Source organism: Gracilinanus agilis, chromosome 5, assembly GCF_016433145.1.
Source record: "Gracilinanus agilis isolate LMUSP501 chromosome 5, AgileGrace, whole genome shotgun sequence".
In the NCBI taxonomy this organism is placed as follows: Eukaryota; Metazoa; Chordata; class Mammalia; order Didelphimorphia; family Didelphidae; genus Gracilinanus; species Gracilinanus agilis.
This window is the reverse complement of record NC_058134.1, coordinates 281,625,963-281,648,065: the sequence shown is the minus strand read 5'-3', so window position 1 is coordinate 281,648,065 and position 22,103 is coordinate 281,625,963. Positions and strand designations below refer to the sequence as shown.

General features: G+C 49.9%; 1 protein-coding gene across 2 annotated transcripts; it reads right to left on the bottom strand.

Annotated features, from left to right (window-relative positions):
- Positions 1 to 9,222: 9,222 nt before the first annotated feature.
- AGAP2 (ArfGAP with GTPase domain, ankyrin repeat and PH domain 2) lies at positions 9,223 to 21,645 on the bottom strand. Of its 2 annotated transcripts, XM_044677840.1 has the most exons (19): positions 20,514 to 21,645; positions 18,448 to 18,506; positions 17,279 to 17,366; positions 17,045 to 17,130; positions 16,500 to 16,647; positions 15,797 to 15,931; positions 15,087 to 15,196; positions 14,682 to 14,840; positions 14,414 to 14,500; positions 14,199 to 14,303; positions 13,522 to 13,684; positions 13,231 to 13,344; positions 12,878 to 13,006; positions 12,036 to 12,095; positions 11,647 to 11,795; positions 11,204 to 11,294; positions 10,708 to 10,930; positions 10,345 to 10,600; positions 9,223 to 9,981 (listed from the first exon to the last, which is right to left on the bottom strand). In XM_044677840.1, exons 1-19 carry the CDS (start codon positions 21,643 to 21,645, stop codon positions 9,775 to 9,777), a joined length of 3,501 nt encoding a protein of 1,166 aa, XP_044533775.1. In that variant the 3' UTR covers positions 9,223 to 9,774. The 2 variants fall into 2 exon arrangements, with proteins under 2 accessions (XP_044533775.1, XP_044533776.1); XM_044677841.1 differs by lacking the exon at positions 12,036 to 12,095.
- Between the last annotated feature and the right edge of the window lie 458 nt (positions 21,646 to 22,103).

The following is a 22,103-nucleotide window of genomic DNA, read 5'->3' as shown; positions in this document are numbered from 1 at the left end:
AAGACAAACTATATACACATATCTGTGCATTCTGGATGATGCCTTCTATGATGCATGGGGTGGAAGAGGAGGAAGGGGCTGAGACACTTGTAAATAAATTCTATTTTTTTAAAGGAAAAAAATGGAAGTGGATAGAAAATTAAAGAAAAGAAAAGAAAATTCACAGAAGATGAAAGCCAAGGAAATGGCGAATGGTTCAACTCCAAAGTCTCAGATGGCTAGCTATATACAAATACTCAAAGAATGGTTAACAAAGACCCAGTGTTGTACGAGCTGGGGCTGGAAAAAGGAATGCTAATGTATTATTGGTGCTGTGAATTAGTATAAGCATTCTTTAAAGAAATTTGGAATTCTGCAACTGAAGTGGCCAAACTAGATTCCATCACTAGGAATATATACTCTGGGGAGGTTACTGGGTTTTTTTTTAAAAAGCCTCATAAAAACCAAATATTTAGAGTAGCATTTCATATGGTAGCAAAGAACTGAATCCTACCAATTGGGGAATGGCTAAAGAAATTTGTGATGTATAAATGTAATGGAATATTACTGTGCTGTAAGTAATAAGAATATGATGAATAAGGAGAAGCATAGAAAGACTTATATAGACTGATACAAAGTGAATTAAACAAAGGCAAGAAATACACACCATTCTAAATGGAAAGAACAAAAACCACAAAACAGTTGAAAATGGGGGGTGTAAAATTACAAAGACTTGGCTCCAAACAAGAGATATTAGAAGATACTCCCTCCACTTTGCAGGGGGTGGGGTTCGGTTTACAAGGGTAAACATTTCATAAAGCTAAATTTTTTTAACCCCTCACTTTCCATCTTAGAATCAATACTATGTATTGGTTCCAAGGCAGAAGTGGTAAAGGCTAGGCAATGGGGGTTAAGTGACTGGGAGTGGTAAGGGTGGGCAATGGGGGTCAGGTGACTTGCCCAGGGTCACACAGCTGGGAAGTGTCTGAGGCCGGATTTGAACCTAGGACTAGTCTCTAGGCCTGACTCTCAATCCACTGAGCTACCCAGTTGCCCCTCGACTTTACTTTTAAGTCTGAGTCAATAATTCGCTTCTTCATGGATATCACTTGCCCTTGGCGCTGCTACTTTCATGAATGAGTCCCATGAAAGAAATATGGCTCCTGAAGGACAGATTTTTTTCTCAAAAGGCACTGAATAGATAAAAGGGGAGGGCAATGGTGTTTGTTAGGAAAAAATATTCTTTGGAAGAAATTCAGAAACCCAAAGGGAGAAGCATGTTGGAAAGTGTTGGGTTGGAGATGTTTGGAAACAGAAACAGAAGCAATGATGGTGGTCCTCAAAGACTTAAGACTGTCACTGGTGACTCTTCTTTGTGCTTTCCTCCTCACTACTAAAACATTGTTTTCTTTAGCTAGAATGACATTTCAGTCTCTGGTACCTTTGGCCCCCTCCTCCCATACATCATTACCATGGGGGTCCATCATAGCCCTAGGACTGATTTTCTGCTAGTGTTGTGTAACAGGAGGGGGGCTGGCCTTTTTTTTTTTTTAACTCTTACCTTTTATAATGGGAGAAAGGGCTAAGTGACTTGCCCAGGGTCACATAGCTATGAAGTGTCTGATGCCATATTTGAATTTAGGACCTCCCATCTCCAAACCTGGCATTTTATCCACTGTACTACCTAGCTGTGCCTGAATGCTGGCCTTTGGAGGTAGGTGAGACCTTCTTTCCTTCAACACTCTTTAGTTGTATGACTGTGCAAGCAAGCCACTTAATTTCTCTGAGTCTCATTTTTCTCATTTGTAAAATAGGAATGAAAATACCTATAGTAGCTATCTCACGAAATTTTTTAACCCCTTATCTTCTGCCTTAGAATTAATACTACATATTGATTGGCAATGAGGATTAAGTGACTTGCCCAGGGTCACACAGCTAGGATGTGTCTGAGGCCAGATTTGAACCTAGAAATTCTCATTCTGGCTCTCAATCCACTGAGCCACCCAGCTGCCCTCTATCTCACAAATTTTTTGAGTGCTTCCAAGTGAGAATGAGGGCCTAAAAGAATGGATAAAGAACATGTAAGGGCACAGAACAGTGGAGGCAGAAACACTCATTGGGTTATACTCTGGAAAGAAGAAATAGAGGAGTTAGGAAAACAGATCACAAACCTGACACAGAAGCTTGATGTACTTATGAGTAATGGAAGGTTTCATTACCCAGATTTCTACTGGAATTCTCTTCCTCTGACAAAAAGAGAGCAGCTAAACATTTTTTTAACTTTAATATACATATCAATGCCCCCTCAAACATTTAAACACTAGGCAATGCAATGTGTGTGTGTGTGTGTGTGTGTGTGTGTGTGTGTATTGGGGTCAGGAGGACATGAGTTTGAGTCTTGCCTCAGATACTAGTTCTATGACTCTGGGTAAGTTAACCACTCTCAGCCTCATTTTCCTTTTCTATGAAATAGGGCACCTAGCACACAGCAGTGTGATGAGATAATACATATATAAAGCAGTTTGCAAACCTTAAAGCACTATAGAAATATTAGCTATTATTAGGCTCCCGTTTCCTCAGTTTACCCAGAGGAAAGGACAACAGCTTATCCAGACTCTCAAGAGATTATTTAAAAATTTCTAAACCTCAGAAATTGGCAAACGCTGCAAATCATGGCTTGATTTATTGTTTTGTTGATTGTCAAGTCTGAAGAATGTGATGGAGATATTAATAATGTAGATTAAACTTGTGTGCCAGGCATTATTTTCCAGAGAGCAGGTTGTTAAAATTTACCAGCACACCCTTCCCCGGCTCCCATAACCTCCAGCTCAGCTATATGCAGTGATAGATACACCCTAGATCTTGCCATCACCTAGTGTTCCACTTCCATAATAAAAAATTTCAAAAAGTGTTTATTTCGTCAAACCCTTCTATCATTCCATCTCTCCTGATGCCTTTCTCCTCTGCAACTTTTTCTTTGCCCTTATGGCTTCTAATATTTCTGCCCCCTAGTTCTTTTCCAGGCCCTCACTTTAGCTTTGCTCTCCTCTTTTATCTTGTTCCTCTAATTAACCACTTCGACTCCAAATTATTCTTTTTTCTTGAATTTACACCTTGCCAAACCTCAGCCTGAGTTACTCCTCTTGTCTGGCTTGGAAGTTACACAATCAAGCAGTCTGGTACTGCTATAAATTCGAGTTATTTAAACTCATGGGTGCAGGTAGGTGGCACAGTGGTTGCTGGATTTAGAATCAGGAAGACATCCTCCTGAGTTCAAATCTGGCCTCAGACACTTCCTAGCTGTGTGACCCTGGGCAAATCATTTAAATCCTGTTTGCCTCAGGTTCCTCATATACAAAATGAGTTGAAGAAGGTAGTAGCAAATCACTCCAGTATTTTTGCAAAAAAAACAAACAAACAAACAAACAAAACCCAAAAAAAACAAACAAACTCAAATGGGACCACAAAGAGTCAGACACAATTGAAACAACTGAACAACATATTCAAATAGACCTTCATTGTAGCAAGCATTTTCTTCCTATTAAATTTCCTATTCCACCCTAATGGCTATTCCAAACTTTCCCTTCTCTCCTATATTATCTCTTCCTCTCATTCTTTCAGTTGAGGATCTCAGCCTCAGACTTTACTGGGGAAATCAATGCCATTTGCTGTGAATTCTCTCTTCTCCCCTTCTTTGTGTCTTTCAAACCTTTGACTATCTACTATGCTCTAATCTCTGAGAAAGAGGTAGCTCTTTTCCTTACCAAGGCCAAGCTCTCCACATGTACCCCTGAAGCCCTTCTCTCCTTGTTCTTCAGCTGATTGCCCCACTCTGGTCTTCCTTCCTCTTGTAATGCAGGAACTTCTGTTTTAGCTCACAGTGATAACACAAGACTGGAGCAAGTGCTTGTGCAAGACCATATGCATGATGGGATCCAAAACAAGTGCACAGATTCAACTGAGGATTCATTATTGCCCTTAGACCCAGTTAAGTCCAGTAGTAACCCTGCATTATACTCTCTTATCTTCACTTTCTCTCTCTTAGTTCTTTTTCTGATGCCAACAAATATGCTCATCTCCTCCAACCTGAAAAACTTAGATCTACTGTCCGTACTATTAGCTATTCTCTTCTCCTTTTCTCCACCAAACTCTCTGAAAAACAAAACAATTTCTACTCATTGCCTCCACTTCCTCTTTCACTCTCTTTCAACCCATTGGCAATCTGATTCCCAATCTTACCCTCAACAGAAATGACCCTTTCCAGAGTCACCAACGATCTCTTCATTGCCTAATCCAATGGCCTTTTCTCAGTCCTTCCCTTTCTTGACCTCTCTGCAGCATATGAAGCTACTGAACCATCTTTCTTCCTAGGTACTATCCCCTTCATAGATTTTTGTTATACTGCTGCCTCTCAGTTTTCCTCTTTCTCAATAACCACTCTTTTGTCAAATCATCACCATAAGAACTCACATTTCTATAACACTTCAAGATTTGCAAAGCACTTGACAAAGATCATCTCCTTTTATCCTTATAACAACAAACAAACGTAGTTTGTGTTATTATCATACTCATTTTATACTTGAAGAAATTGAGGCAGACAGGTTAAATGAGTTGCTCTGGATTATACAGCTAGTAATTATTCAAGTCAGTTTTGAACTCAAGTCTTTATGATTTCAGTACTCTATCTACTTTGTCAGATCATCATCAACATCACATTTCCTATCTGTAAGTCTACATTAAGATTCTGTCCTAGGATTTTTTTTTCTCTTCTTTTCTCTTCTCTCTTCTTTTCTTCTTCCTACAGTCTCTTTTTGGTGACCTCCCCAGTTTACATCATTTATTATACTAGTTATATATAATAAAATCTATTATATTGAATTTATATAATAGTGTCATAATAATTATTATTATTTCTTATGTTTTTCCTGAACTTCAACATTGCCAGTTGTCCATTGGGCATCTTAAACTGAATGCCCAATAGACATCTCAAATTCATTATGTCTAAGGGAGAACTCATTAGCTTCCCCTGAAAACAGCTACTCTTCTGAACCTCCCTATTTCTGTGGAGAGCACCATCATCTTTCCTGTCACCCAGACTTGCAGCCTCAGCTCTTACCCCATATATCCAATCAAGGGCTTACATTCATTTTTGTATCTCCAGAACTTCTCTGGTCTCTGTTTCCTACTCTACATTCTCATGACCACCACCCGAACTCAAGCCATTATCACTCCTGATTAGTCTGGCTGGTCTACTGGTCTCAGGTCTCTCCCCACTCTAATCCATCCTCCACCTGGTTGTCTAAGCAATTTTCCTAAAGTAAAAACCCTGCCTCCTACTCACTCAACTCCTGTGAGTCCCTATTACCTCCAGGATCAACTGTAAACTCTTTGATCAGTTAGAGCCCTTCCCAACTTTGTCCCAGTATAACTTTCCACCCCTTTTATATGTAACTCCCTTAACTAGTCTTAGTGTTTCTCATACAAGATATTCTGTCTCTCTCTTCCATGTATTTATACTTGCTATCCCCCTGTCTCTCATCACTCTCTCTCCCCTCAAATATTCTTCCTTATCTCTGACTCTTAAAACCCTTAATTTCCTTCAGCTTCAGCTTTTGTGCCCCTTTCTTTCTACATGAAACTTTTCCTGATTCCCCCAAGTGCTTGGGCCTTACTTCCCACTCACTTTTTATCTCTTTTCCTTCTATTTTATGTATATTTTTATGTGCCCACATTATCTACCTGGGCTAACTTGTAGGTTCCTTGAGATCATGGATTGCTTCTCTTTGTCCCATGTTCAGTGCTTGGAAAAGTGTCAGGCATGTGGTAGATGCTTAATAAATGCCGATTCCTTCTTTCTCCAGTGTCTACTATAGTGCTTGGTACATAGATGGTGCTTAAAAATGCTTGCTCATTGATTGATTAGGTAACTAGATCTGTCCATAAGTGGGATGGGCTGCTCCAGCCCGATCTCCATCAAAGGAGAGTTTCCATGGAGGCTGGTCGATGAGTCTTTGGGAATGCTGTGCAGAGGATGTTTCTTCTGGATTATCCCATGGGGCCTCTCTGACTCTGAGATTCAGTGATTCTAAATAGAGTTCTCACTCTTCTGCCCAAATCAAGGACTTCTCCAATCTGGCATCCCCCTTCTGATATTGTCATGTCATATCTATGATCTTGTCAATATCTACTCATTGTTTTAAGCAAGATTCAACTGCTTCCTTCTTCCAGGGACCTTCTTGATCTTCCCCTAGTTGGAGGAACCTTTACCTATCAGACCTCACATGACACTTATTTGCTCTTATGAATGTATTATTTCTTATTTTATATTATAGTGATTTATTTCTATCTAATATTTACTTCTGAATTATAAACTCCATGTTGGCAGAGATAAAGTCTTATCTCACATAAGCCACATATGGTATTCTGGACATAGGAGATGCTCAGGAAATGTTTGTTACATTGAGCTGTGCTCAAACTCTTTTTGTTGAACTGAATGGCAGGAAGAATCTGTAGAACTGAGGCTTCTGGGTATCCATTAGAGGCAAAGGCTTATTTAGAGCCTGGTGTGGGTGACAGAACTCAGTTCTTGCCTATCTCTGGGGTTGGTTGTGGGATGGAAATTGAAGGAGCTCTTGATAGTTTTTCCTCAGACAACTTTCTCCAGTCTACCTCCATTGCTTGGTCTTCATCTTAGTATGTGTCTCACAACCCCCTTCCCCAGCAATGCCCCCGGTATCCCCCTCTTTCAGCCACTCAACTATTCCCTAACTCTAGAAGCATTTCTAGATAAGCCAAGGGGAGATTAACTAAATGTCTGGGTGATAGATGGAATGGAGGTGTTCATTTCTGCCCTCACTCCCCTCACCCTCTGTCCATCATATATACATTTCATATTTCTGTACCTTACTAGAAGAGCCTTCCCTCAGTAGCATTCTCAAGCATAATCACGTTGCTGTTCTGGCTGGTTAGTCAGCCTGGCCCTTTGCAGACCTGGGCCCTCAAAGTGATGCTCGAAGACACCTTTTTGAGCTGTTGAAGATCTAGACCTGGGCCCTTTGCAACTGCTCTTGGGCAGGGTTAAGACAAATTTTACCTCGAGACCAGGCAGCTCAGCATCACCCATCCGAAAAGAGAATGAAGGCAGATGATGACTAGGCCTTGTGTCATATTACACGGTTGGGTTCCTTACTCCACAGCAATCCTTTTATCTGGGTGAGAGCTAGAAAAGGAGCATCTGAACTCAGCAGGTGCTCATATAGGAGGTATTAAATTCCCAGGATCCGAGGAGGCTCAGAGCAAAGACCTCAAGTCCTTGTGATGCCTTCGGTGAATGAGCAGGTGGTCCATCTCCACTAGGGATACCTAAAAGTGTGTGACACCTCCCATCCCTTTTCACTCTTGCTCTATCTACCACTGATCACCTGGATGGAAATAGTAACATTCTTCATACCCCAGATGAGAAAAGGGGCTGGGATAGATAGCAGAGTTAGGAAAATACCAGAGAGCAGGGAGGGCAGTTCCCACACCTGGCCTTCTGGTATCTTCATTGGTTCCCTCACTTCCCCTCATTCTTCACACTTTTACTAACTCTCATGTGGCTCTCTTTGACTCTATGCAAGGCTCCTTTGATGCCCTCTCCTTACTACCCCTAGTGTAGCTCTGGCTCCCAGGACCCAGTGCCTTAACTGATAGACCTACTGAAGTGGCTGATGTAGCCTGCTTTATACCTACCTCCCCGAAGCCACCTCATCTTTCCCATCCTTCCAAAATTTGGAAGAGGCAGACTGGACTAAGGCCTCACCTTGAATGTTTCCTCCTCCTTTCAACTCCTACCCAGCAACAGACCAGTCTTTTCATCTCTAACCCTCAGCTTCCTCCTCTGTGAAATGGGTTAATCATACTGGCTTTGTTTTTATCTTCTTCACTGTGAGGATCAAATGAGATCTTAGATATGAAAGGTCTTGGTAAATGCAAAATGTTATGAAAATGTGAGACTAAATGGCTGTTCCTGTCTTTCTCTGGGCTGAGGATTCCTGCTCCTGATTGGATTGGTCCAGATGATCCCTGAAGTCTCTCCAGCTTTCCCATCTTACGCCCTCAGCCCTTAGACAGACCAGAGCTACACTCCCCCAGTCAAAATCACTGCCTTTTTAATTGTTTGAAGAAGACTCATACCACCTGATTCAGGGGAGGCAAATGGTGGGGGGAACATTAACCACTGCCCCTTTCTTCCACCCTCTCCCCAAACACACTACTCCTCTCCAAAATATTTTAGCAAAAACAAAACAAAACAAACAAAAAAAGAAATCAAAGCAAACAAACAAAACAAAAAAACCCAAAACACTGACACCAATTGACCCTGGGGCTATGGTGAGTAAGGGGATCGGAGGGAGGTGGGGCAGGGGAGTCCCGACCTGCTTGAGGAAGGGGTGGCAGGCCAATAGGGACCTATCCCAGCCGGTTTAATTTCTTTACCTGGCTGGAAAGTTTCAGGGAGTCTGGTAGGGGAAGGGGCGGGAGGCTGGATCTAGAGCTTCTCCTGCAAGAGGGAGGGGAGGGTGAAACTTGGGGGAGAAGGGAGTCCCGTGGTTGGGGTATCCTCTGGCCCAGGACACCACGGGCTCTGGACAGTCACAGTTAGGCAGTCACAGTCACAGACACTCACAACCCAAGAGCACCCCCCACCCCCCAGGCTTCCCCTAGCCCACCCCCCTCCCCACATCCCAGCCCTCCCCCCAACCCAGCCCCCCTCCCAAGGGGGCACAAAGCAATAAATTACAATTTCCTCCCCAGTTCCAAGAGCCCCCATCTCATTCATCACCCCTCTCTAGGTGTTGTGGAGAGAGGAAGCCAGGCCTCTGGCTCTCCAGCCCCAGTCCATCCGTGGGTGGATGTGCTTGTGGCTGTGGGTGTGTAGGGAGGGGTCTTTATTGTAGCGTCCCCCCCCCCATTGGTCCCTTTCACGGAAAGGGTTGGGATCCCCACCCCCATGGGTAGCTGGGGTCCTGCCCCTCGCTGCCCACTTCTCCCTGTTGTTGGGCAGTGAAATCAGGTATGGAGGGAGTGAGAGGGGCCCATGAACAAGCCTTCCATCCCCCAGAACTGCCCTCAGCCCCGCCGCCTCCCCAACACCTTGATACCTTCCCCTGTCCCCAGGAGCCAGCCTGGGCATTAGGCTCTGGGGGCCGAACTGTCCAACGAATCGGGGCGGGGAGGAAGCGCGAGTCATCCTGGATCTGAAGGGCAAACTTCTTTTTTTCCCCCGTTTCCCAGGAGCCAGCAGAGGGTAGGTCCAAGAACCTCGCGTTAAGTAGCCGAGGTCAAGCTCCCTTCCCAAACGCTTGCAGGAATGCGGGAGGGAGAGTTCCCGAGGTGGAGAGAGAAAAATGGGAGGGGGGGGAAGGGGAGGTCTGGTCCGACCGGGGAACTGGGGCGGAGAGTGCGCACACACGAAAGGGTCTCCATGCCTCGTCTGGGGAGAGTGCGGGAGTCTGTGTCCGTTGGAGAGCGGAAGGTTGGGAGGAAGCAGGTAAGGGAGAGAGATGGTGCCGTCGGGAGTGAGGGTTCAGTGTCCGCAGTGTGTGCGTGGTGGGGAACGTGCCCGTGGAGGAAGGAGGAGGAGGAGGAGGAGGGGGGAGTCTGTGTCCCACAGTCCACAAGGAAGGTGTCCGTGCCTGGTGGCTGGTGGTGCTGGCGTGGGGGTGGCTGGGGGCTGGTGGGGTCCCTTCCCGGAGCACAGATGCTGGGGCAGGTTGTAGGGGAGTGGGAGCGGGGGTGTCTGTCCGCGTGGTGCCGCTATACCAGCGCGACTGGAGCATCAGCTCGACCCACGCTCGCGGCGCTGCTTCTCCGGCGGGGACTGGGAGTGGTGGCCCCGCTGCCTCCTTCCCCCGGGCAGCCATGCTGCAGTAGGATGTCGGCACAGAGCTGGCTCCCCGCTCGCCGAGCGTAGAACAAGGCGGTGCGGCCCTGAGCGTCTCGAGCAGATACGTCGGCGCCGTACTGGGAAGAAGAGGAGACCGAGTCAGCAATCCTTCCGTGGTCCCAGAAGAAGGGAACCCGAGTAACAATCCCCCCCCCCCCACACACACACACACACACAAACACACACAATAAGGGAGAAGCCTTGCATAACCCTGGGGCAGTGTAGCAGTGAAGCAGCTACGTTCCACAGGATTCCTCGGTGAGGCCCTTCTCCCTCTCCTTAGCGCAGCCTGACCCCCGCAGATCTCGCTCCCCCTCAGTCCTGGTACTAGGGCGGACCTAGCAAAGCCAGACTGCAATGCCAACGAGGGTCTCGCATATCTGTCCTTGGGGCCGCTCGGCATTCCCGGAGGTCTCTTTTGACCTTCTTCCTTCACGTACCCAGACTAGCAGCTGTGTGATGACCACATGGGCGAGCTCGGCTGCGAGATGGAGCGGGGAACGGAGCTGTGGGTCCCCCACGTCGCTGTCCAACGGCCCGTGCCGCGCATGGGCCAGGAGCAGTAGCACCCCAGCAACATCCTGAGCCTGCACTGCGGCCCAGAGGCGGCGGCCCAGAGGCTCATCGGGACCTCCCAGTGGGGCCAGGAACAGCAGTTGTTCATATTTGGCCCGGATCCACGACTCTCGCTCCTCCCTGAGAGACGTGAAGACGGGGTGCTGGGGTTAGAGGGCCCCCTCCTTTAGAGATCGCCTTCCCCTTTAGCAAACCACTCACTCCCCCCCCTCCCCTCTTTCTCGCACCTGGAGGACTCCCGCGTGGGCTTGGCTCGGCCTCGAGTGTCGCTCTCCCATATCAGATTGGCCGTCTCGTTGCCAATAGCCGTCAGCACCAGGGTCAGCTCCCTCGGCCAATCGTCCAAATCCAGGGATCGGACCCGAGACAGGTGAGTGCCCAGGTTTCGATGGATTCCTGAGCATTCGATGCAGATTAACGCGCCCAGATTCAGACTTGCCCAGGTGGGATCTGGAGGTAGGCCAGCCGGTAGGGTTACTTTTACAAAGCTGGGCAGAGACGCCCTTCCCCCACCCCTCTGGACCCTGAGCCCTTTTCTCTATCCCACCTCGGAGGCCAAGAGAGTCTCTTTCCTCTCCCTTCCCTTCCCGAACCCTGAGCCCATTCCTCTTCAAGGTCCCTTCATAAAACCCCCGCCCCGGCCTCCGCCAAGGGCCCTAGCCAATCCGCTACCATCACCACCGCCACCACCACTCCTCTTCTATCTGATCAGTCCTCACTCACTGGGAGCTCCGCAGTCCACACACTGCGAGTTGCCCTTCCCGTTCCTAATCGCCTGGATGGCCACAGCCTCGCTCTGGCTGTCAGTGCGGAGCTAGGAGAAAAGGACACCTGAGGTTAGCAGCGATCCTTGCAGGCCATCCTGGGAACCATAGGGCTGGAAGGGAGGTGAAGCCTTGATACATATTCAGAGCTGGGAGGGACCTCCGAGGACATTTAGTCTAGCCTCATGGATTTATAGAAAAGGAAACTGAGGTTCTGGAGGCTAGGAGTGCCATCCAAGGCTTCATTGTTCTAAGAGGCAAGAGCATCCACTGGGGCCCGGATCTTTGGACCAGAGATCCAAAGTTCTTTCCCCATGTTCCTCAAACCCCTTTTCTCCCCAATTAAAGTCCTTTCCCCAGGACAGTGACTCATCTCCTTTACCTTCTCCTTCCAGCCCTCACCTTGACCTTGCTGCTTTCACAGCACTGCAGACTGGCCAAGATCTGGCTTTCGATGGCCTGGACCCAGGAGTCTCGCTCTTCAAAGCTCGAAGCTTCAAAGTGCCAGGTCTGTCCAGTGCTTGATACAATCAGGAACTCGAAGTTCTCCTCTGAGGGGGATGGGAGGTACACAGGATGATGGAACTCAAACACACCATTCTTCCCAGACCCCCTCTCCCCACCTCCCCAGACAGCCATCCCAGGGCCCCTGCAGGGTGGGGTGGGAGTGATATGGGAGAGAGGGAGAAAAAGGGAGGAAGCAGGAAGCCCGAGCACATGCAGGGGAAGCAGGTTCGCCCCAACCCCTGCACCCCAGCTGAGCGCCCTTCCCAATTTCCCCACTTTGTTACCTGCTTTATAAATATTTCTTAAACTACCAAAGGATTTTAGTTTCCACATTTTGCGCTTGGCTGGTTTCCCGAAGCAAAGGAGACAGACAAGAGAAATAGAGATAGAAGAGATAGAGATAGAGAAAAGGGGACAGATGATGAAGAGTGAAGAGACAGGGGAGAGAGATAATGGGGGAGAGACAGAGAAAGTGTGTGTGAGAGAGAGACAAACACAGAAAGAGACAGGCAGACAGAGACAGATACAGAGAGATAGAGACAGAGAGGGAGATACACAGACAACCAGAGGGAATAGGAATAGCAAAGAGGAGGAGAAGAGGAGAGGGGAGGAGAGAAGAGAGTAACAAAGGCAGCGGGGAAAATAGAGACAGACAGATAGGGAGAGAAAGCAGAACTAAGGGTCAGTGGCCCCAGAGTGGGGTGGAGCAGAAGCAGAACAGTGAGAGTAGGGAGATCTGGAATCCAGGCCCTGAGCTACAGGGTCTGTGAGTGAGGGGTGGGGTGGAGTATGAGGTGATGGGTTGAGAGGAGCGGTTACTAAGTAAGGGGAGCAGGAAGGAAGAGCTCAGATCTGAGTGAGCTTTGGAAAGAGAGGGACTGAGGTTAGAAGACTGGGGAGAGAAAGATGGGGCCATTTGGAGAGAGGGGGGCAGGAGCTGGGGATTCACTAAGGAGAGGGGCAGGGACTGAGGGATGCCCGTTTTTCTTTTAATTAGAATGTTCACAGTCGATATAAAAACGTGCCAAAGAATACTGGTTGGATCTTTTTTTCTGATCACCCAAGAACTTCCTGTCCCAGTTGCAGATGGGGATAAAAAAATAGGGTTGACTTGTCATGGCCTCACCTTCAGCCTGCCCAGCGGAGCCTTCTGTCTTTGATGGTGTGGTCAACTTTTTCCGTCTCTGTTTCTTTACCATGGGAGAAGGTGGGGGTTCCCTACTCAGGGGGCTCAAGTCTCCAGATGGTGTACAGTCTTTGGGAGGATGCATAGTTAACTCAGTTTCCCCTGAGTCAGCTTTGCCCTCTCATGATTTAAAAAACAACAAACAAACAACCCTTTTCCCCTAGAGGGACTTCCTCCCTCCCCTTCTTTTCTTCAGAGATTCAGCTCTATCTCTATTTCATCTATCTTCCTCCCCTCAAGGATGTTCCACCAACCCATCTTCCACCCCCACCCTCATTTTGGCTAAGACTGACCGGTACTGAGGGCTCGGGCCAGGTTCCGGTCTGGCTTCAATAGGTGCTTGGATGTCTGGTCCTGGGGTAGCTGCAGGGAACTGGGGCTGGGAGTAGGGGTGGGAGTGGGAATGTCTGATAAGGGGAGAAGATGGGAGGGAAGAAGCAGCGATCTTTAAGATGATTCCTTCATTCTTCTGTTCTCTCTGTGTCCTGCTTTCCCTGCCTCCTCTCCTCAGCCCTCCCCATCAACCAGTTCTAATGACAACCTCTTGCCCCTTCTCTCCACCTTCTCCTTCCCTACCCCCTCACCAGTGCCTTCAGCCATCTGGACCGTGCTCATATCCTTGACAAGCCCGTTGATGCTGGCTGAGGGCCCAAAGGCTGAGATGGCCCTAGGAGGTCTCTTTCCTGGTACTTTTACTGTTGTTCGAAGCAGATCCATCTCCTTTCCATGGGTGCTATGGATGTAATCCTGAGAGACAGAAGGATTTCCACAGGGTTAGGGGTAGGAGGAAATGTCTGACTCACTGTAAATTTGGAAGCTACTGGAAAGCCTCTAAAAACAATCATTTGACATTTAACAAGTGCCCGAAAGGCTGAAGTCATTCTGATAGACATTATCTCACTCCATTCTCCCCAAACTCCACGAAGGCGAGATACTCCCAGCATCCCCTTTTGTGAAGAGAGGAAACTAAGGCTCAGAGTGGAAACGACTCCCCCCAAGTGTTGATGTCAGAAAGTCCCTTGTCCTTTACACTAACAACACACTCTGCCTCTTTAATACACACTGGCAATTGGTTGGGGATGGAGCAGAGGCTAAGGAAGAACATGGGGTCCGGGGAGGGATGCCTTCCTATCCAGAGGCAACTAGTAGTTGGCTGAAATTATCCAGGTGGTTCTTAGAGTCTGTGGGGGAGGATTCGTCACTACAGAGCTGGGGGAGGGCGGGAAGGAAGGGCCAAAGGGACACATACACACACACTCACATTAATGCTGGGGTGATACAGTAGAAAACCGTTGCTTGATAATGTTACGTATTTCTTTTTCCACTCCTTGTTCAGGGAATTTCCACTTCGTTTCAACAGGAAACTCTAGAGAGAGTATGCAAATGGGCAGGAGGAAAAGTTAAAGAGCCGCTCGACTTGGGGAAGGGGTTCACCTCCCCCTCCCCCTGACCCAGGATCCTTCCTGCTATACTCACCTGCTTGATTGGGATGGCCCTGCCGCTTCCTGCTGTCTCCCCACGGCTGTCCAGGCTCCGCTTCTCTGAGTCACTGCCCCTGCGATTCTGGAATGGATTGCTCTCATTAGACAGAGAAGCTTAGGGCCGAGATCAAGAAGGGAGAGGAAGAAGGGACAGAGAGGGCGAGGGAACCGAGGAAGCAATGTCAGAAGGACTGGAGGCCGAGGGGACTTGATGTAAAGGGGAAGGGTGCCTCTAAGGTAGGGAGGGGGACGGAGATTACTACCGCGAAGAGACTCGTCCGCCGTTTGGCTGCTCGGTGCAAAGACCCTGGCGTGCTCAGTCCAGCCACAGCAACTGCCTCAGCCCGAAGCTCCCGGTGACCAACGTTGGGTGAGGAAGGAAGAGATGATGAGTAGTCACTGGTATGCCCCCCATTACTGGCCTGGGAGAAGATATTGGAGTCAAAGGAGAGTCTGGGATATTTCCTCAAGCCCAGATCCCCAGAGAGTAGAAATGACCATCTCTGGGAATTTGACCTGGGGGATCAGGATCACTTCCAGAGCTCAGCATCACCTCCACCCCGTCCCTCCCCCTTCCTTGAGCTCCTGCATCTCTATCCTTAAACCCAACCCAGTATCTCACAGCCTCCCTGCTGCCCCCCTCACTTCCCCCAACCACCCCCTCTCACCTGCCCAGCCACAGGGGTGGAGGCAGCTGAGTGGCTGGGGGAGCTGGGCAGGGACTTGCAGGCAGCCAGCAGCTGCTGCTGTTTTCTCAAGGTCACAACCTTCTGGGCCACTGTAGGAGGAGGGGGGGGGAAGCATGATGGGGACTGAAATGTCCTCTCCCTTATCTACAGTGTCTCCTCACATTCTTAAGCATTCAGGTGCTCGAAAGGGCATGCACACTCACACACACACACACACACACACACACACACACACACACACACACACCGGACCTGGAAAAAACCCATACTGATGTCCCAAGGCTCCATCACCAACACACCCTCTCTTCCTGTGTCCATACAACTTCCCCAAGTCCCCTTTGCCCTTCTCCATTAAACTAGACCCTTTATTAGACTTCTTCATTCCCTTTAATCTACTTTTTTCATCTTCACTCTCTTATTTACTTTTTTTTTCAAAACCTTTGCTTTCTGACCTAGTAAAAACTCTAAGGCAGAGAAGCGAAGACCAGGCAAAAGGTGACTTGCCCAGGGTCACACTGCTAGGCGGTGTCTGAGATCACATTCAAATCCAGAACTCAGGACTCCAGGCCTGGCGCTCTATCCACTGTGCTGCCTCAAACTCATTCACTCTTTCCATACCCCTCTTCAAGGATCTTACCCATGCACTGGTCCCACCCCCTCCTCCCAAGGAACCCATGCATCACTCTCACCTTCCTGGAAGACCCTGTCCACATTGAGCCCATAGGTGGCACAGGTCTCATAGTAGCTGCAGCGCTTCATTTCCCCACATAGAGCTCTGGCACGAGCATCTCCCACAACCCGGGGGGAGGAAGCACTGATCCTGTCTGGTATCGAGAGAAAGGTGAATGAGCCAAAAAATGGATCCCCACCCAGTTTCCCTCTGCCCTTTCTGCTTTCTGTCTCCTAAAGGCTGGGGAATTGGAATGGGGAACTTGTTCAGAGAAAGGTGATGCCACCATTGTCATATCCTGCTCCAGCTCTCTTTTTCACAGTATCGCCAAGTCTGGGAGCCGGAAAAGACCTTAGGTTGGTTGTCTAGTGCCACCTTGACTTAAACAGAAATCTGCTCTCCAGTTTCCCAACAAGTGGTCCTCCAGTGGTCTTTAGTGATGAGGAAGCCACTGTCTCCGAGGTGGCTCATGCCATCTTTGGATGACTCTGAAGGTTAGGAAGTTTTTCTTTCTATTGAGCTAAATGTTGCCATTGCTTCTGCTTCTATCCTTTAGAACCAAGGAGAACGAGTCTAATACCTACCTCTTCTACATGACAGCTCTGTAAATACTGGAAGACACCTATCGCATTTCTCCTAAGCTTTCTCTTCTGTCACACATCTCCCTCAGGACTCCTCTGTTCCTCCCCACCAGATCTGCCCTTTTCTCAGCATCTTCTTACCTTGTGTCCCCACCAGTGCTAAGGCCAGACCCCCTCTGCTCTCCCCTCGAAGGGTGTTCAGCTGTACATGGAGACGACTCACAGCCTGGAAACTGTTCTCATCCTCCAGGCTGAAGACAAAAATGACAGCATCTGCCCAGCCTGAGAACTAGATGAGGAAAAGATAAATGAGGGATCAGCTAGAAAGAAGAATCCTTCCTGACAACACTAATGACCCTACCAAGTGGGAGCAGCAAGATGGCTCAGTGGATTGAGAGCCAGGTCCAGAAAGGAGGTCTTGGGTTCAAATCTGGTCTCAGACACTTCCCAGCTGTGTGACCCTTGGCAAGTCACTCAACCCCCATTGGCTAGCCCTTACTGCTCTTTTGCCTTGGAACCAATACACAGTATTGATTCCAAGATGGAAGGTAAGGGTTAAAAAAAAGACTACCAACTGTGAGAGACAGGAAGGGCTGGAGTAAGAAAAAGAGGGTCCCCACATAACTTTGCTTCCCCAAAAGTCTGACTACCCAGTCTCCCTCTCTGCCTTTCCCCTCCCCATCCACCTTGGCATCTGGTGCCCCTGCTTCTTCTCGGATCAGCAACAAGTGACTCTGTCCATCCACCAGCATCTCCTTCTTATGCTGCTCACCTGTCCAAGATGATTAGGAGAACACAAGGGTTACACCACACACATACATTGTATCTACTTTGGTTATCAAGGTAGTGAGGAAGGTCCTTGATTCAATGATTTCTTGACTCTTCCCCCACCCAAACCCCTTTAATTCTAGAGAACTCACTCTCTGTCTTCTCTAGCACTTGGTAGGAACCAGTCAGGAATCTGTGAATGAGCGATGACTTCCCACTCCGGGCATCACCCAGTACCCCCTGTGGACAAGGGAGTGATCTAGAGTCACAAGTGGAACAAAGATCAAGGGAATTAAGAACATGGTTTTGGGGAGGCAGCTGGGTGGCTCAGTGGATAAAGAGTTAGGCTTAGAGATGGAAGGTCCTGGGTTCAAATATAGCCTCAGACAATTCTTAGCTGTGTGATCCTAAGCAAGTCATTTAACTTCTAGTGCCTAGCCCTTACCACTCTCCTGCCTTAAAAACAATACATAGTAACAAATTAAGGGTTAAAAAAAAGAACATGGTTTTGGGATCCAGAATGATGGTAGATGATCATCATCATTGAATCTGAAATGACTGGCAGTGGCCAATCATCCAAGGAGGAATAATGTAGAGATTGGATAAGAGCTTGGGAGAGGGCATAGGGAGAACTAAGAGAGCAACAGGTAGAGTGAAAGGACCATTGGACTTAGAGACAAAAGGCCTGAGTGTGAGTCCTGAATTTGCCACTTCCTAGCTATGTAACCTTGGGCAAATTACTCTATCTCTCTGGACCTCAGTTTCTTTTTCTGGAGAATTAGGTTATTGGACTAGGTTAGGTCTAAACTCCCTTCTAACTATAATGTGTTTAGAGTGGGAGTGCTGTAGTTGGGACTCCTATTCAGAAATGTGTTAAATTAGATAAGATCCTTTCCCAAAAGTCAGAAAATGACCTAAGGACCAAAGTGGACATCACATAAAGAAACACCAACCAAATGGAGTCTCTAATTCTTTCAAAGGGACAGAGAGGGAGAGATAAGCACCCTGGAACCAGTTAGAATGTTGTTTCATTTCAAGTTCTGAATTAAAGTCTAAAGGAGATCCTAAAATGAGGAGGAGAGAAGCATAGGGAGAGCAGGAAGAAGGACTGGATGGGTTCTGCCAGGCAGAATAAAAGAACGAGTTGAAATGGAGCGGTAGAATATGGGGCTGTGAAAGGAGAGACTCAGAAGAATCAGAGCCCACCATTTCTCATCTTCCTAGAAAGAAAGGAAAGAGACTGCCTGAGAATACAATGGGACACAGGGAGAGTAGAACTTGGAAGGGACTTTGCCATACTCCAAGAGATTGGCTCACATACCAAACGCAGTTCAGGGATGGATCGGCTCAAAGTCCATTCCTGGCTATTGACCACAGCTTCTGAAAGAGGAGAGAGCAGGAGAGCTTTAGAGCTGGCCTTCCAGCTCTTCCAATGGAGACAGCCCACATGGAAATAAAAGAAATAGCATTTTGCGACGTACATCCAAACGCAGGCAAGCTCCCTTACCTTTCTGCCTCCCCCCCTTCCCCCCACACCTCCCTTCCCTCAAGGATGGGCCACTTCCCTGGAGTTGAAAAAGCTAGGGAATAAGATGCTAAGACAGTGGTCCACACTCCGCCCCCATCAAGCTTGCTTTCCCCACAGCTGTTGCTGCCGCTCAGCGGTTGCTTAGCAACAGAACCAGAGAGACAAAAATACTTCACATTGGCATCTCCCTTAAAGAACATCCCCAACTGTGTGTCTCCCCACATCCCAGCCCAGGAGAACTGCTGCCTGCTAAGGGCAAGAGAGGCCCTTCTCTAAGAGGAAGACCAAGAGACTCCAGGAGGTTTACTATGTGGGGAAGTGGGGCGGATTTCAAGGGCAGACAGAGGCTGAGATTAGGTACAGGGACTGGGTAGAAGATGGAAGCCAAGGAGAAAAGGAAGAACTTCTCAACCTCCATTTCCTAGAGAAGGGAAACTGAGGCCTGCAGAGGTGGTGAGAAGGAAGGGGAGAATCTCTCCCCCTTTCAAGGTCACATGCCAGGCTCCCCAAACTTAACTGGAAGACCCAAGGCCCTTTAAAAATTCACCCTCTTTCTCATCGCTTGAGGGTTTGGTCAGGTCAGAACCTCAATAGCAAATCGGGGAAGGGAAGGTCTGGGGGAAGGGGGAGCCTCATCCCTCTCTGGCTTTGGGAGGGGCCTTCCATCCCCATCCCCTCAGATCCCTTGCTCCTGGAGTCTTGTTCCAGTCTGCCTGGTCCCCAGTGTCTGACAGCCTGACACTGGAGGCCCGGACGTTCCCAGGGCGGAGCAGCTGCAGTGGGAGCAAGCGGATCTGAAGCCATCTGCTCCTGACAGCTCCAGAGCCAAACTCCGGGCCACCACCCCCGCTCCCCGACAGCCTCCCAGGAGAGGGAACAGACCCACTCCGCCCCTACCCAAGCTCAAGTCCAAAAAAGCCAAAGCTCAAAACAACAAATCCAGCCAGGGCATGAACTTCTCTGCAGTTCCCCAGCACTCCTGACTCACTGAGTCAGGACCCCCACTGATCCGAACTTGACTCTGTGTGGGAGGGGGGAGGGTAAGCGGGAAGCCAGGCTCCCCCCAGCACATCCCACCCCCACCTCCAGCTCTCTCCTCCCAGAGCTTTGCAGTTAAATATCCAGTAGTTTCAGCCCACACATTTCCCCTCCGCCCCTCCCTCGGCTTCCAGGACTTTGAGCAAAAGACAAAATCCCTGCCATCTCACTCGCCTGCTCCCCTCCTGGGAGGACCTGCATAGGCGAGTGGCTGCCTGCAAACTAGCTGTGGAGCCTGCTGGCACCAAGCACACAGGAGAAGCTAGACCCCAGACCTTCTCCCAGGTCTCCCATCCCCATCTTCCTCCAAATTCCCTTTGGGGGTTGCAAGCTAGCACACGAGGTCTCATTTCTCTGTCCCAAGGACCAGGCAAAAACTGCAATTGGGGATGCCAGGCTTCCTGGGGAAATCTGCAAATGACTGCTAATTCTCACCCTGACCAAGGACACATTTTCCCAGCAGGCTGGATTCACTCTCCCTGGACCCATAGCCACACACAGGCTATCCACTCCCCCTTAATCAAGCTCCCTTTCCCAGCCCCCCCTAGTCTCGAAAGGACACCCAGTGAGTCCATACAGGGGCAAATGCTGAGAGGCCACCAAATGGTGAGCAGGAGCCAGGTGGCCCTAAAGTCCAGCCTCTTTCCTTCAGGCCTATCTTCCCATTCTAGATTCTCTTACAGGTTGCACTGGAGAGTTAGAACAACGGCATCTATATGTCTTTTAGGCTTGCAAAGCTTTGCCCCTGAGGTCCTAGCTGTGACACCCTCCAGGTCCCAGGTTCAACCCCCACCCCTTCCACTTTCCTTGGCCTTACTCACTGGGGGAGGCACGAAGCTCTACAGCCAGCAGCTCTCGGGACCCACTGCTGGAGGTGAGGCCTGGGGGTCCAGGAGACGGTCCTGGACCTGGGGGTCCCCCGGTACTCTTAGTGAAGATGCCACTGATGAATTTGAGCATCTTACGGTCTCTGGTGGAGGCACGACCCCCCTCCCGGCCCCGTTTCAGCCCAGGAGCAGGCGGTTCCAGGGTGATAGGAGGTGCAGGCCCTGGGGGAAGCCCTGGGGAGGTGGTGGAGGCAGCTGGAGAGGCAGCTGGAGTTGCTGGGGCTGCTTGAGGAGGAGGCGAGCCTGCGAGTGGCCCTGGGTGCAAGTCACTGTTGTCCAGCGTCTTACTCTTGCCTTTTCGTGGGGACAACTTTCCTCGGGCTCCAGCCCCCTGCCCGGCTGCAGCACCTGCTGCGACGGCAGTTCCAACTCCGGCTGGGGCTCCTGCCCCAGCACTGCTTTTTGACCCCTTGACCCTCGGCTTGCCCTCGCTCTCCGGCCATGACAGGCGACTCCCTGCGGTCTTTCCCCCTCCAGCTTTGCCCCCACTTGTAGTTACCGTCTTGCAAGGCTTGGGGGCAGGTGGGGGGGGCGCCACTTTGAGTCGGCGGTTGCCAGTGCCAGGGTGGGGGGAAGAGGAACCTGGGACGCACCCCCCACCTCGGCTCTCCGGCTCCGGTCCCCCCCAGCTCGGGCTGCTGAGTAGTGGGCGCCGGGAGGAAGTGGAGGCCCCCCCAGGTTTGGGGTCAGGACTCAGCCCCCCGGAGAGTGGGGGAACAGGCGGGGCGGCCCATAGGGAGAGGCGGCGACCCGGAGCAGGGGAGACCGGACAGGCTGGGCTAGCAGGAGCCGGAGACAGGGAAAGGGTCTCCGTCCCTGCCCCCGCGCTACTGGTGCTGATCCACAGCGCATCTTGCCGGTGGAAGAGACGTTCCTGCCGCTTCTTGCCGGCCTCATCCGCTCCACGAGGGCTTCCAGGTTCTCCTCCCTCAGGTGCCCTGACTATCGGGGCCCCAGCCCCTGACGGCGAGGGAGGCGGTGGAGGCACAGACTCAAGCTTGACCAGGGTCAGCGAGATGAGGTAGGTCGTTGTCCGGCGCTGAAGCGCGCCCGCACCCCGGCTCATGGGGCCCCGAAACCCCCGGGCTGGGGTGGGGAGGGGGCTTCCCCCAAATTGGCTCAGGGGGGCCCGGCCATGGGGTAGCTCTGCGTGCCTGTCGCTGGACTCGGTCCCCTTGCTCAACCCCCGCCCAGGCTCCTAGGTCCCCGCCGCCTCCGCCTATTCCGAGAGCGCCCCCTTCCCATCACACAGGGCTCCTCCTCTCCATGCCCCCCACCCGGCACCCCCACCCCTTTCCGAGGCCCGGGACCTTTGGTGCGGTTCTCAGGAGGCGAGGGCGTAACCTCGCATCCCCCAGCTCGGGAGGGGGAGCAGAGATGGGGTCTGGAAGGGGGAGACTGGGGAGAGTAGGAGGGAGTAGACAGGGCAAATAGGCAATGTGGGGGAAACAGAGGAGTGCAAGGGAAGGGGGAGGCAGAAGAGATGGAGTGCGGGGGCGAGGAGGTTTGGCGGGTTGGGGGTGC

Coding starts and splice junctions, on each gene's coding strand:
- AGAP2 (XM_044677840.1), bottom strand. CDS start 21,645: ATGAGCCGGGGTGCGGGCGCGCTTCAGCGCCGGACAACGACCTACCTC. Junction 15,197..15,796: donor GGACAGGGTCTTCCAGGAAG/GTGAGAGTGATG, acceptor CTCCTCCTACAG/TGGCCCAGAAGGTTGTGACC. Junction 11,796..12,035: donor AAGAAATATTTATAAAGCAG/GTAACAAAGTGG, acceptor CATCCCCCTCAG/AGGAGAACTTCGAGTTCCTG.